The sequence below is a fragment of the Mobula hypostoma genome, chromosome 9 (genome assembly GCF_963921235.1).
Source record: "Mobula hypostoma chromosome 9, sMobHyp1.1, whole genome shotgun sequence".
In the NCBI taxonomy this organism is placed as follows: Eukaryota; Metazoa; Chordata; class Chondrichthyes; order Myliobatiformes; family Myliobatidae; genus Mobula; species Mobula hypostoma.
In genome coordinates this window covers 52,521,978-52,536,937 of record NC_086105.1, presented here as the reverse complement: position 1 = coordinate 52,536,937, position 14,960 = coordinate 52,521,978, and the positions used below count along the sequence as shown (strand labels likewise).

The following is a 14,960-nucleotide window of genomic DNA, read 5'->3' as shown; positions in this document are numbered from 1 at the left end:
TGTGTACAAGAAGGGCCAGAGTCACCTCTACTTTCTGAGGCGACTGAGGTCCTCTGGAGAATACAGGCCTCTCCTTCACATGTTCTACCTGTCTGTAGTTGCCAGAAAAGTCTTCTTTGTGGTGGTGTGCTAGGGCAATGGCATCAACACGGGTGATGCCAACAGGCTTAATAAACTGGTTAGAAAGGCTGGCTCTGTTATAGGAGTCAAACTGGACACACTGGAGGCTGTGGTAGAACAAAGAACCCCATGGAAAATCCCAGCAATTCTGGACAATGTTTCTCACCCTCTGCAAGCCACCTTGGCTGAACAGAGCATCCCCTTTAGTAATAGACTAAGACAACTTTTCTGCTCCAAAGAGCAATGTATGAGGTCATTCTTACCCTTGGCTATTAGGCTCTACAATGAGTCAACCTATTGCCAGGGAAGTGATGACCCCCTCCTGTTAGACTGTTTGTGGTAACTTATTTTTATTCTTTCTTACTACTCTTCTAATATTTACATCTGTGCACTTGTAATGCTACTGTGACACTATAATTTCCTTTGGGATCAATGAAGTGTCTATCTATCTGGATGCTGTCTGACCCGCTGAGTTCCTCCAGCATTTTGTGTGTGTGCTTCTCTGGAGAAGTTAAGGCTGCCAGTCTTGGGACTGCATAGGAACTTTTGGAATTAGCCCATGAAATGTGCAAAACAAACTATAGTGAAGACTGCGAGTCAATGGAGTTTGGTACTGAGCACCTCACTGGGATAGTATTGTGTATCCACTTTGATCTGAGGCAAGTCACTTACAATTCGTGCACCAGGCTCTGTGATTTCATCATCTAGTCAATGCCCATCAAATGGCAGAGTGCACAACCAATTATTGGGGCTTGCTGCTGGTGGTGGTGGAATCAAATGAAAATGTCTAAAATATTGATACTTAGATGGTTGAGCTGGACCCTCACCCTTGCTCCTCTGCCCATTGATGTTTTCTGACCAGCAGAGCGTTTCCTATACTTATTTTTAATTTCAGGCATTTTGAATTCTTTGCATTTTTAAAGATAGATTTTGGTCACACAGTGGGACATGGAACAAATGCAAGATGAGGACTGGTCATGATCTAAGTGAATGGTGACCAAGTAGGAGAGGACTGAACTGATTGCATTATTTGCCTTTATAAGTTCATGCTTCACTTTAACCTTCCCACATTATTACCTTACACTATCAGCATCTCTACTTCATGCGCTAATTCTGCTGCTGTTCACCTCACCTACTCCCTGCAATCGTGAATTCCAAATTCTCTTCAACCTCAATGCTATTCAAGGAAGCTCCTCCTGACTTTTTCTGTTTGATTTTTGGTACAAGTTCTTTATTGAATTTCCTAGTTTTGTTCTTGGCCAGACAGGGTCTGCCTCCATCAATACAGCTTGGAAATTTGGGACTCCTTTAGATCACTCCTTAACCTTGACTTTCAAGAGAATAGGAGCCCAGGGACTTCATCCCTTCCTGGTAAGCATCCTTATTCTCCCTCTTGCATCCTTCTGAGAGCAAGGCAAGCAGAAATACACAAAGTTCTCCAGATACTGGAAACAAAGTTCGGTACAAGTTTAGTATGGATGCCCGATTCCTTTCTAGTCCCAATACCATTGTTAATGCTTCACTGGCCAGAATCATAGTCCTCAGTCACTTGAACATAAAAAATGGAGTCAGCCATTTGGCCCCTCAAGCCCGCCCTACCATTCATTAAAATCATGGCTGAAATGATCCTTGCCTCAACTCCGCTCTTTCTGGTGTCTTTCCCTTTTCTTTATAATCCAAAGTCCTGAGTACATATAACGATAAGACTTTCAGTGATTTCTGTATTCAGTTACTCTAAATCCCTTTGCTTTTCAATCATTTTTATTGTTTTTCTTTTCCCTCAAGTAATACATTTTTTGCTATCTTTCCAAGTTAGGACTGTTGCAAATGTAGTACATTAAATCTATGTCAGTCAGAATCTGTCTAAGTTTGCAGCTGATACCACTATAGTGGGATGCATCTCAAATAACAAGTCGAGAACAGGAAGGAGTTGGAGAGGTGAGTGACATGGTGTCATGACAACAACCTTTCCCTCAATGTTGGCTAAAGAAAAGAGCTGGTCATTGACATCAGAAAGGGTCACGCACAGCATACATGCTCCTGTCTACATCAATGAGGGTTTTAAGTTTCTAGGTGTGAGCATCAACGATAGCCTGTCCTGGTCTAACCACATCAATGCCACAGCCAAAAAAGCTCACCAACAGGAGGCTGAAGAAATTTGACATGTCCCCATCAACTCTTACCAGTTTTTACTGATGCACGATAGAAAGTTCTGGATGCATAATAGTTAGGTACGGCAACTGCTCTGCACATGACAGCAAGAAACTGCAGAGATTTGTGAACGCAGTTCAGCACATCCCAAGAACTAGCCTCTCAGTCTATACCTCTCACTGCCTCAGTAAAGCAGCCAGCATAATCAAAGACCCCACTCAGCCTGGACATTCTCTCTTCTCCCCTCTCTCATTGTGCAAAAAGTACAAAAACCTGAAACAACGTACTACCAGCTCCAAGGACAGTTTCTATCTCACTGTTGAATGGCCTACTTCTGCTCCTATATCTTATGGTCTTGAACAGACTTCTTGTACGATGAGATGTTCTCTTGACCTCACAACCCACCTTGTTCTGATCTTGCAGTTTATATTTACTTGCGGTGCACTTTCTCAGTAATTGTTACACTTTATTCTGCATTGTTCTACCTCAATGCACTGTGCAATGATTTGATCTGTATGAACAGTATGCAAAACAAGCTCTTCAGTTTATCTTGGTACATGTATCAATGGTAAACCAATAGCAATACCATATCCTTAACATCCCCAGTGATCTAAAGACCTGATGATATCTAAGATCATGTTCCACAGCTGAAGAAGAGCTACTTGAAGTGAAAACAAGCTGCTGGAGAAACTCAGCTGGACAAGCTGGATCTTTTGGGAGGGAAAGGTCTTTTTCTATTTTTGGGATCCAGACTTTGCATCAGGACCAAGAGTGGAGAGGCCCCCGCTCTCTACTAGAGGGAGATGCTGTGGAGGAGTGTTGTTGTCAATGCCACAGTGACATAGCTAGTCACGTTGTGGCCTCACAGCCCCAGAGACTCGTACTCAGTCCTGACCTCAAGTGCTGTCTGTGCAGAGTTTGTAAGTTCTCCTTGTGACCCTGTGGGTTTCTCCCTGTTTCTTCCCACATCCCAGAGATGTGCAGACCTATAGGCTAATTAGTCACTGTGAACTGTCCCTAGTGTGTAGATGGGTGGTAGAATTTCAGGGCATTTTTAGGGAATGCGGGGAATAACTTGAGGTTAGTGTCAGTTTTGTCTTTGATGATCTGTATGGACTTGCTGGGTCTGTTACTGCATTGTGGGATGTACTGATTCCATGAGTTGTTTCCCTGTCCAACACCGGGGTGCTGAAGCACCCTCTTCTGAGCTCTGGAAAAGGACCAGGTTACCAGGTGGACAGGAGGAAAGATTCAAGGTCGTGCTCCAAACACGCAATGATGAAATGTAACATCCTCACAGAATCCTAGCGATCTCTGGCCCACGATCGCCCAGAATGGGACTGGAAACCTTGACTGCGTATCAGGAGGGGCACACAAAAGCTCAGTCTAAGAAGTGGTGAGTGGATCACCTCCCAAACTAGCCACCCACCCACCGCACAGACCAACACCAGGCCCGTCTGTCCAGTTCCAGCACTTTTCTCATTGGACTCACACAACCAGAATGGAAGTCAGTCGTCTTGATCTGGAAGAACCGCCTAAGCAAAACAGGTGTCACTACCTCGATAAATTCCTTCTCTTCCCATCTCCGCAAGAGATGTTTTATTATAAATCAGGGATTGAGTAACGACAAGGTAATGTGGCAAGTTTTCATCATTACTACCTTGCCAAGACTTTCTCTATCCCAAATACCTGGCAGGAGGAGGACTCTCTCCAATATGTTGCCCAATGATCTCTGATCTGTCTGAATATCAGAGAACATGTGAAGCCTTTTGTAACTAGGGAGTGATACCACAACAAGCCCCAACACTTCCTGAATAAGCACCCACCCAACACTGTCCAGAAAAGAGGGCAGGGTCCAATTATTTACTGACCTTTAGTTCAGCTGCACTGAGGTCAGTTCACAGCTTTGCTGCTGAGATGATTGGGATCACCTTAAGCTTCAATTGTTTTTCTGCAGATATACCCTGGAGTCATACATTCTGACTGGTTGCATCAGCACCTGGTATAGAGGCACCAGTGGTCAAGATTGATAAAGGCTGCAGTGGGCTGTAGACATAGCCACCCCCATCACCATCGAGGGCAAAAGCCACCTCACCATTGAGGGCATCTTCAAAAGGTGGTGCTCAAGAAGGCAGCACCCATCACTAAGGACCCTCAGCACCCGCAACATGCCCAATTCACATTACGACCATCAGGAAGGAGGAGAAGGAGCTGGAAGATCTACACTCAATGGAGGAGGAGAAGATGGCGGCACGACGCAGCGTGCAGCGGCCACTTCAGTGAATGATATCTGTATTCTGTCAAGTAGGGTGCTGTGCACAATCCTGATTTGATGGAGACAGATGTGAGAGCACAGAGGAACATCTGGAGAAACTTCTGAAATGCCTGCTTCGCTGCCGCTGCTACTGTGTGGTCCAGAATCTCCAGGGGAGAAGACCCCGAGTCCTCGGCTTTGCTTGTTGCTCGGCGGCTGGGGCGGGGTCGAGAAGCTTGGCAGAGGATGGCGCTCGGGAGGCTGTATCGGAGGGGCTGGTCAGAGGCTCGAAGTTTTCGGACGGACTCAGAGTTGGCTGTGGTCGGGTGCTTCCAATGCAACGGCAGTTGTCGGCGCCTGGAGGTTCATGGCTGGGAGAGTTTCTCCCTTTTGGCACCTGCTATCAGGACTATCGGGAGTCGATCGGAACTTTAAGACTTTTTTTTTACCGTGCCCATGGTCTACTCTTTATCAAATTACTGTATTGCTTTGCAATGCTGTAACTATATGTTATAATTATATGGTCTTGTCAGTGTTAGTCTTTGGTTTGTCCTGTTTTTTTTTGTGATATCACTCTGGAGGAACATTGTATCATTTCGTAATGCATGCATTTCTAAATGACAATAAACAAGGACTGAGTGTCCTCATAATCTAATCTAATCTAATGTTTTTGGACAACTTCTTCCCCTCCACCATGAGATTTATTAACAATCCATGAACTACCTCACCATTCCTCTTTTACACTATTTATATATTATTGTAACTTATACTAATTTTTAATGTCTTGCCCAAAACAACAAACTACACAACATATGGTGATGATAAACTGGATTCTGATACGGATTCTTCCTAAAACTGGGAACATGGCCAAACATGCTGAACTTGAGGAGGGAGCGATATTTTGTCATATTTGGAAACCGAATTCAGCTACTTGCCTGGGGATATTGAGGAAGACGATACATTGAAATTTCCAATCCTGGATTTTGGGTGTCAAATCAGTGCCGTCACACTAGATTGAAAGAGGAGTGAAGTTAATTCTTGAAAACTTCTGTAATAGTTGTATCATAAAATATCCCACTTCAAGGAAACATTCCCCATTAACAGGGAATTTCAGTGCATTTAGAGGAAGGTATGGGAAGAATTTCAGATGATAATAAATGAATCAATTAATAGCCCATTATTGGAAATGTGCTATTTCCAACTTTTTTTTTGCATAATTGTAGGCTGATTTCTTGCAATATTTTGAAATTGAACCTAATGTTTATTTCATTTGCAATTCCTTGGGAATTTATTTTATATATTGTTAATAGCTGAAATTAATTTTCAAAATAGTTATTGACACCACGCAGAGAAATGCAATATATGCTCAGTGTATTATAAAATGCATCTGCACACATGAATGCACAGACACACGCAAAAGCATCCATGCATGTGCTCATCAGTTTCTGCCAGCATTCAAAAAGGTAAGTGAGAAGATGGAAGCAAGAGGTGATACATCTCAGTCATTAGAACAAGTAGACAACTGCATTTGGAAAACATGTGAGGAGATTGAAGACAGGCAGAATGATATGTAATTCACAGCAAGTAACAACATAGATAATAGGATCATAAAAGAGAGCAAACATTTAGGTTCAATATAGGAAGGGAGAAGAGAGAAGAATTGTGTTCCGTTCTGATTGCCACTTTACAGGAATGATGTGGAAGCTTTAGAGAGGGTGCAGAGGAAACTTACCAGGGTGCTGCCTGGATTAGAGAGCATGTCTTATGAGGAAAGGCTGAGTGAGCTAGGGCTTTTCACTTTGGAGCAAAGGAGGATGAGAGGTGACTTGATAGATATGATGATGAGACATAAACAGATTGGACAGTCAGTGCTTTTCCCAGAGCAGCAATAGCCAATCTGAGAGGGCATATTTTAAGTTGAATTGAGGAAAATTTAGGGGAGATGTTAGAGATAGTTTTTTGGAACAGAGAGTGATAAGTGTATGGAACACACTTAACACAAGTGTATGCATTCTAATAGTCACAGAGAAAGGCACATGGATGGAACAGTGACGGAGGGTTATGGGCAATGTGGAAGGGAAGAGTTAGATTGATCTTGGAGTAGGTTAAAAGGCTGGCATATCATCATGGGCCAAAGGGCCTGTACTGTGCTGTACTGTTCTATGTTTTATATGTTAAACTGGTAAAAAGTGTATGTAGATCTCACTTAATCCACTGTAAATAGTTCTGGTAGTCATATTATACATACAAAAATGAAGAGGCACTAAAGATAATTTCAAAAAAGATCTAGAAGAATGGGAGAAGAAGTGAAAAATGATAACAGTTTGAGAATTCAATGGGCTGAAGATTCTTGTAGGGGAACTGGGGCAGAAAGCTAGTCAATATAATCTGTGAGTAAGAAACTCCACTTCTGAAATATTGTTCCAATATATGCACTTGCTATTATATCACACCCTTATACATGGAGCCCATGGTGATTTTGTAACGTGATGTTTTGACTTGTAGGAGTGAATAGATCAAGGACATATAAGTTCAAAGTTCAAAGCCAATTTATTATTAAAGTACATATTAAAGGTTAGTCTTGTGAGACCATGGATCTGCGCCTGGAAAGTCTTCACTCTCCAGGGCGCAGGCCTGGGCAAAGTTGTATGGAAGACCAGCAGTTGCCCATGCTGCAAGTCTCCCCTCTCCACGACACCAATGTTGTCCAAGGGAAGGGCATTAGGACCCATACAGCTTAGTACTAGTGTCGTTGCAGAGTAATGTGTGATTAAGTACCTTGCTCAAGGACACAACACGTTCCCTTGGCTGGGGCTCGAACTCATGACCTTCAGGTCACTAGTCCAATGCCTTAACCACTTGGCCATGTGCCCACAAAAGTATTTCCACATACTACCTTGAGATGTATTTTTTTGCAGGCATTTACAGAAGAAATTAAGAAATACAATAGAATCTCGAAAAACTATACATAAACAGATACTGACTGGTTTAGGGTAGTTACAAGTAAGTACAGTTGGGTTCTCTGGCAATTTTATCAATTGTATGGTTAGTATATGGAACGGACTACCACATTGAATAGTTGATGGGGTTAACAGAACTTTGAAGTACAGAGGGACCAGTGTGTCCCAGGGCACAATTCACAAACTATTGCAAATAGTTAAGTAAGCTAACAAAAATTATCATTTGTTGGGACATCTGGAATACGTTGTACAGTTTTGGTCATCTAATTTAGGAAGATTATTAATGTTCTGTAAAAGAGATTACAAGGCCAATATGTGGAAATGAGCAGATAGCCTTTTGGGAACAAGTTGAAAAGAAAGGTTTATGTCTAGTTATAAAGTTAGTTAGTATCTTTTAGGGCTAGAAAAGTGAGAGGGGGACATGATTTCAACACATCAGATCCTGAAGCAAGGAATGACAAGAGCCTGGAGAACATGTTACCTCTTGTCAGAAAATCTAGAGCTGGCAGGGCTGCTTCTCGTAACGTGTCACCCATTTAAGACAGATGAGATGAGTATATGTCAGAAGCTTGGGAATTTTCAGAACTCTGTTCCTCAAAGTGAAGCCGGTGTCTGAATACTTTTAAGGCAGAGCAAGATGCTCGATGAGCATATGGATGAGAAATTACCAACAAAATGCAGAGCCGAGGCTACAACTGGTTCAGCCAGGACCACGTTAATGCTGAGGGGTCAAGTAGCCTACTCCTGTTCCTCACTCAGTAGTTTTTATTAGGCAGATGCATTAAAGGGAAACCTAGATGTAACACTGAAAACTATAATATAAAGATATGTTATTCTATTAACATGCATTAAAGATAAAGATATGTTATAACATATAAAGATATGTTGATGGTTTTAACAAAAGGAGAGAGGGAAGAGGCTTGAAAAGAGCTTAAACACCTGTTAGTCCAATTGAACTGTTTTCTGCCACATATACTATAAAACAGACATTACATAGACAAATAAACACCTCAAAACACTAATTACTTGCACGATTTGCAGCTCCTGCATTCTATGCATTGTCCATACACAGAAGAATACTGACCCAAACAGGAATCATACTTACCACAACTCTGATGTGTTTGGATAAATCTCGGGAGCTTCTTTGCAGAAAGTCTGAAAAAGCAGTCTGGAAATCAATGTCACAATTATCAATAAATGCATCCTGTGAATGACTCAATGTCTAATTTCTTTTGGCGGACTTGCTTTGAGTAGATCTAAGGAAACTGACGGTAGAACAACAAGACAGCATCAAGCCCAAATATGTAGATTCATCACATTTTGAAATGAGACTCGTGTAGATCAGGGGTTTCCAACCTATTTAATGCCATAGATCCTTACCATTAACTGAGGTGTCCATGGACCCCAGGTCTAGACGGATGCTTCATGCTCAGTGTAGACTCAATGGGACAGAGGGCCCATTTCTGTGTTCCATCTCCTCTCTCTCTATATCTATACTGTATCTATTTATTGATCTATCCCAGGCCCATCATATTGATACAATGCTGAAGAATGGCCAATGGCTATACATCTTTCCAATAGTTTGTATTAGTTTCTACATAGAAGAATATAGAGTACAAGAAAGTATATATAAAAGGTCAAAAAAGATTTTTAAAAATACCATTTACATTATATTTATCCATAATAACAATCTCATTACCCCATATTCATGTAAGTTAATCAATAGTTATATTGAAATATACTAATTTATTACACAAAAAAATCTAACCTCTACCAAGGCCGAAGCTGGTTATTAAGGAGAAGAAAGGTAAAATACCTTCTCATATAATAAAAAATAATAATAGCCAGCATCTGAATTTAAACAACGAATTGAAGGTTTTGAAAATAATTCAGAAAAGGCCCCCACAATGTTTGAAAGTCTTGACGAGATTCAGAAATTGAACAATGAATCTTGTCTAAATCTAAGCATGACATAACGTTGTATAACCATTGAGCATGAGTAGGAGGAAAAACATCTTTCCATTTAAACAAAAGCACCCTCCTAGCTATAAGAGAGCTAAAGGCCAAAATATGGCTATACTTCAATAAGAGTTTGAGTTTGTTGCAAACGACTCCCGCAAATTTCTGCAAATGTACCATGGAGAGCATTCTAACTGGCTACATCACCATCTGGTGCGGAGGCGGTAACCAGAATCAAAATCAGAGAATGAGCAGGATCACACGAGGCTTCAGAGTTTTACATTCTGCCAGCTCCATCACGGGCACAAGCCTCCCCACCACCAAGGTCATCTTCAAAAGCTGGTGCCTCAGCATTCATCTTTAAGGATCCTCACTATGCCTACATGCCCTCTTCTCGATACCACCATCCGGGATGAGCAACAGGAGCCCGAAGACCCACATTCAAGCTTTCCCTCTGCCATCACATTTCTGGATGGTCCATGAACACAACCTCACTATTCCTCTTTGGCACTCTTTATTTTATTTATTTTTATTATAACTTAGACTAATTTGTTACATGTGCACTGTGCCTCTGTGACAAAACAATAAATTTCATGACATTCTGTATGTCAATGACAATAAATCTGATTCTGATTCATTATAAGGCTATTATTGATCATCTGGGTTCACAGTGAAATGTTTTATATACAATATGATACCTAAACAAAAATGAAAATTGTTGTTGCATTAATATGAATGATATCTGGAAAAATCTGCCAGTCTGGGTCTTTCTCCCTGGAGCAAAGAAGACTGAAATGTGCCTTGATTATAAAATCATTCAGGAATGGATAAGGTGAATATCAGAGACTGTCTTCTCAGCATAGGGTACCTACAACTAGAGGGCATGAGTTTAACGTGAGAGGGGAAGGTTTAAAAGGAATCTGAGGGGCAACATTTCCACACAGAGGGTTGTGAGTATGTGAAACGAGTTGTCAGATGAAATGATAGAAGCAAGTATACTTACAATGGTTAAAAGACATTGGACAGGCACATGGATAGGAAAAACTTTGAAAGATAAGGCCCAAATATGGGCAGGAGAGACCAGCTCAGGTAGTCACCTAGATAGGCATGTACAAGATGGGCTGAAGGGCCCATTTCTATACGTCAAACCTTATGACTCTATGGTATCACCAAAGTCCTGAGTGTGGTGATTACTGGAATCTTACTGTACAAAACTTTGGTCACTTGTCCTGAGTGCTCAGACCTGAACCTTCGATTCAGTGTAGGACTGAGCCAAAATGATTGAACACCCATATTTACTTTTCCTTGCCTCTTGCTGTAGAATATGCAGAACACTCTTCTCAATGAATTCACCTCTTGCCACTCACTGTCTAGACTTACACATGGTTACTGGAAGGGGGTTTGAGCACTGCAGCATCAGTGCTGCCTCCTACTGGAACTGGCGATAAAGAGAACTACTATCATTTAAATAGAATATCCAAAATTAGTGGGATTAAACCTACCTATGTAGAAAAGGACAAGGGAGAAAAGGGAAAGGAGGCAAGAACTAAGGAAGAAAAGAAATTTATATTGGATTTCTACTGCGTCTTTAACAATCCGTTTGTTTCAAGACACTGCATTACAAACTACTGTGATATAGGAAATTGAAAAGCAGCAAACTGTGTTCATCTAACACCTATAAGACAGCAACAAACAACAACATCACCCAATAATACTAACTCACCCTGCTGTCATTACTACCATCGGGGGAGAGCAACAGGAGCATGAAGACACACACTCAACATTTTAGAAACAGCTTCTTCCACTCTGCCATCAGATTTCTGAACGGTTCACCAACCCACGAACACAACCTCAGTATTTGTAGTTTTCACTACTTATCTATTTTTGTAACATGGAATTTTTATGTATAGCATAGGACTGCTGCTGTCAAACAACTGAGTTCACAATAAAGCTGGCAAAGCTTGAACTCAGCAGGTCAGGCAGTATCTATGGAAGCTTCATGACTTCTCCTTCCACACTTTTATTCGGCACTTTGGCCTCTTACCTCTTCTCACCTGCCCATCACCTTCCCCTGGTGCCCCTCCTACTTACCTTTCCTATCAGTTTCCTTCTTCTCCATCCCTTTCCCTTTCCTTCTCACCTGGCCTCACTATCATCTGCAAGGTAATAGGTGAGGCTACATTTTTATTTTGACATCTTCCCCCCTCCTTTCCAGAAGGTCCCGAAGAAGGGTCTCAGCCCAAAACGTTGACTGTTCATTCCTCTCCACAGATGCTGCCTGACCTACTGAGTTCCTCCCGCATTGTGTGTCTGTTGCTATCATTGATAGGCTCTTACTCATCTCTGATGCTCTGTCAGGGTGATCACAAATTGCTTTGGCTGGTCAGAGTCTCAAGAATGTTCCAGTAAAGTCTTCTTTGCAAATTTGCACCCTTTATATTTGATAGTACTTACCCCTGCATAAAACATCTTGTTCCTAAATCGACTGTTAAACCGTTCTGGATTTGCTTCTATAAAAATGGAGGGAAACCAATCAGTAACCGATGCACAGCAAACTACTAACAGCTTATCTAAACAAATACTCTCACTCAAACACAAAAGAAAGGAACTTTGAAATTAAATAGATGTAAAAATAATGGCTGGTAAGATCCAGATTGTTGTCCTCGGTGTGTAAAACAGCTTCAGTAAACTAAAACCAGATTATTCCTGAACAAAGCCTGATCCTGGCGCGAGGATATTCGCTGGTGACTTGTGGTCCAGCACGGAAACATCGACACATCCGTAGATTTCTCAGATCCCTAGTTAGGAACCTGGCACCAGCACAGCAGGTCCAGTCCTTTGCTACCAAAGCGAAGAGTCTTAGCTCACTCAACCTATCCACATAAGCCACTCTCTCTAATCCAGGCAACACCCCGGTAAATAATGACACACACAGGACTTTTCTCTTTGGAGCAAAGATGGGTAAGAGGTGACTTGATAGAGGTGTATAAGATGATAAGAGGCATTGATAGAGTGGGCAGCCAGCACCTTTTTCCCAGGGCATAGATGGCTAATATGAGGGGGCATAACGGTTGGGTTGAGTTGTCCAATCTTAGCAATCCATTGGCAAACGTTTTGTCACCATACGAGGAGACATCATCAGTGCGCTGTTCACTTGCGGTGTGTCCTCCAAGTACATTCTCATACGGTGACGAAATATTTGCAAATAGATTGCCAAGATTAGAAACCAACCATCAATTACCCAAGCTACACATTTTCCAAATTATTTCCAGGGGGCATCATTTTAAGGTGATTGGAGGACAGTATAGAGGACATGGTAGAGGTAGTTTTTTTTTTACAGAGTGGTGAGTGTGTGGAACTGGCTGCCACGTGGGGTGGTAGAGGTAAATACTTTGTGGACATTTAAGAGACGTAAGAAAAATGGACGTCAATGCAAGAGGAAAGCATTAGAATGATCTTGGATTAGGGTTAAAGGTCGGTAAAACATCATGGGATGATGGAACTGTACTGTGCTGTTCTGTTCTGTGTTCTGTATACCCACCTTCTCATGCACATGAGACAGTGGCTATATGTGTAATTATATTTGTAATGCAGCTACCGATGAGAGCATATGTCTGTTTTGTATACTTTGTGTGGTATGCAAATATGTGTATGTGTTTTCATACAGTTGAGCTTTGGATGTGAGTCTAGCTGGCTGGTGGTGTAGTGGTAACACCGGACTTCGAGGCGAATGGTCCCGGCTGGCCCTTTGCATGCTTTCCAACCGTGCTGGGTTGAGCATTGAGCTAGCAACTTGGCCCGGTGAAAAACAGTCAACAGTGCTACAGAAATGGCAAAAATGCCGCCCGACACGTCACAAGGCATGAAAAGGAATAACAACTACTGCACGTATTCTACAAGTGAGCATTTGGCATGTATGAACATATGATGCATGTAACTTCACATTGTAGCCAGACAAACATTATGATCAGAAAGGGAAGGGAAAGCCCTGTTGATGAATGGGGACTTGGTTGCATTCACCACTATCATAGCTGGGTTAGTTTTCATCCATCCAGAGGGGAAGTATCCAATTTGCCTTCCATCATTTTGTAAGCAGAAGGAGTTACTTTAGTCAGGCATTTAATCACTAGTTTGATCAGTTTGGCACAACTTCACGGTTGAAGAGCCTGTTCTTATGCTGTATTGTTCCATGGTCATCCTCCAGGTGTCTGGTGCAGTGAAGGAAGATAGCGAAGAAATTCCTGTAGCTCTGGCAGAGATGTTTGTATCATCAGTAGCCACAGGTGAAGTATTTGAGAACTGGGAGTAGCTAAGCAAGAACATAAAGATTCTACAAATGACGGAAATCCAGAGTTACACATGCAAAATGCTGGAGGAATTCAGCACATTGGACAGATCCTTAATCGGGCCTGAAATGTCGACTCTTTATGTCCCTCCACAGATGCTGCCTACCCTACTGAGTTCCTCCTGCTTTTGTGTGTGTAACTCTGGGAGTGGATAACGTAGTGCCATTATTTAAGAAGGGCATTGGGGATAAGCCAGGGAACTATAGATAGCTGAGCTTAGCACTCATGGTTTGAAAGTTCCTGGAGGGGATTACGCGAGAGAAGACATTAGCATTTGGAAAGGATTGATCAGGGATAGTCAGCATGGCTCTGTGTGTGGGAAATTGTATCTCATGGCACCCGCCATCTAGATCAAGCTCTCTTTTCTCTGCTGACATCAGGAAGTAGGTACAGGAGCCTTAGGTGCCACACACAAGGTTCAGGAACAGTTATTACCCTTCAACCATCAGGGTCCTGAGTCAGCGTGGATAACTTCACTCACCTCAACACTGAACTGATTCCACACCCTATGGATTCACTTTCAAGGACTCTAGAACTCTCCTGTTCTCAGTATTTATTTTGTATCTGCACAGTTTGTCTTCTTGTGCACATTGATTGTTTGATCTGTCTCTGTGTGTAGTTTTTCATAGAGTCTATTATCGTTCTTTGTTCTACTGTGAACGCCTGTAAGACGACTAATCGCAGGATAGTATATGGTGACCTATACAGTACGGACTTCAATAATAAATTGAATTTCAAATTGGATTAAGTTTTTGATGAAGTGACCAAGATGACTGAGGGCTAAGGATATTATCTCCATGGACTTAAGTATGATTTTTGGCAAGCTCCCACATGGGAGGCTGGTCCAGACAGGATAGCCTTCGAACAAAAGTGATAGCCAACTGAATATGAAATTAGGAGCTAAAAGGTGATGATGGAGGGGTTGACTCTCTGAATGGAGATTTGAAAACAGTGATGTGGCACAAGGATCAGGGCAGGGTCCACTGTTGTTTGCCTTATATATATTAATGACTTGCATGAGGATTTAGTGGCATGATTAGAAACTTTGCAGATGACACTAAGTTTAGTAGTACAGTGGACAGTGAAGAAAGTTGTCTAAGGTTATGACAGGATCTAGATCAGTGTTTCCCAACCTTTTTTAGTCAACGCCCCTGTAAAGGATTTTCATAC

General features: G+C 41.9%; 1 protein-coding gene across 1 annotated transcript in view; it reads right to left on the bottom strand.

Annotated features, from left to right (window-relative positions):
* dgki (diacylglycerol kinase, iota) overlaps positions 1 to 14,960 on the bottom strand; it is a 252,405-nt gene that overhangs the window by 77,668 nt on the left and 159,777 nt on the right. Inside the window, exons 16-18 of the mRNA XM_063058282.1 lie at positions 11,899 to 11,954; positions 8,591 to 8,653; positions 5,461 to 5,534 (exon numbers count right to left, since the gene is read on the bottom strand). Coding sequence (XP_062914352.1) covers positions 5,461 to 5,534; positions 8,591 to 8,653; positions 11,899 to 11,954 — 193 coding nt within the window. The remainder of the gene's footprint in view (positions 1 to 5,460; positions 5,535 to 8,590; positions 8,654 to 11,898; positions 11,955 to 14,960) is intronic.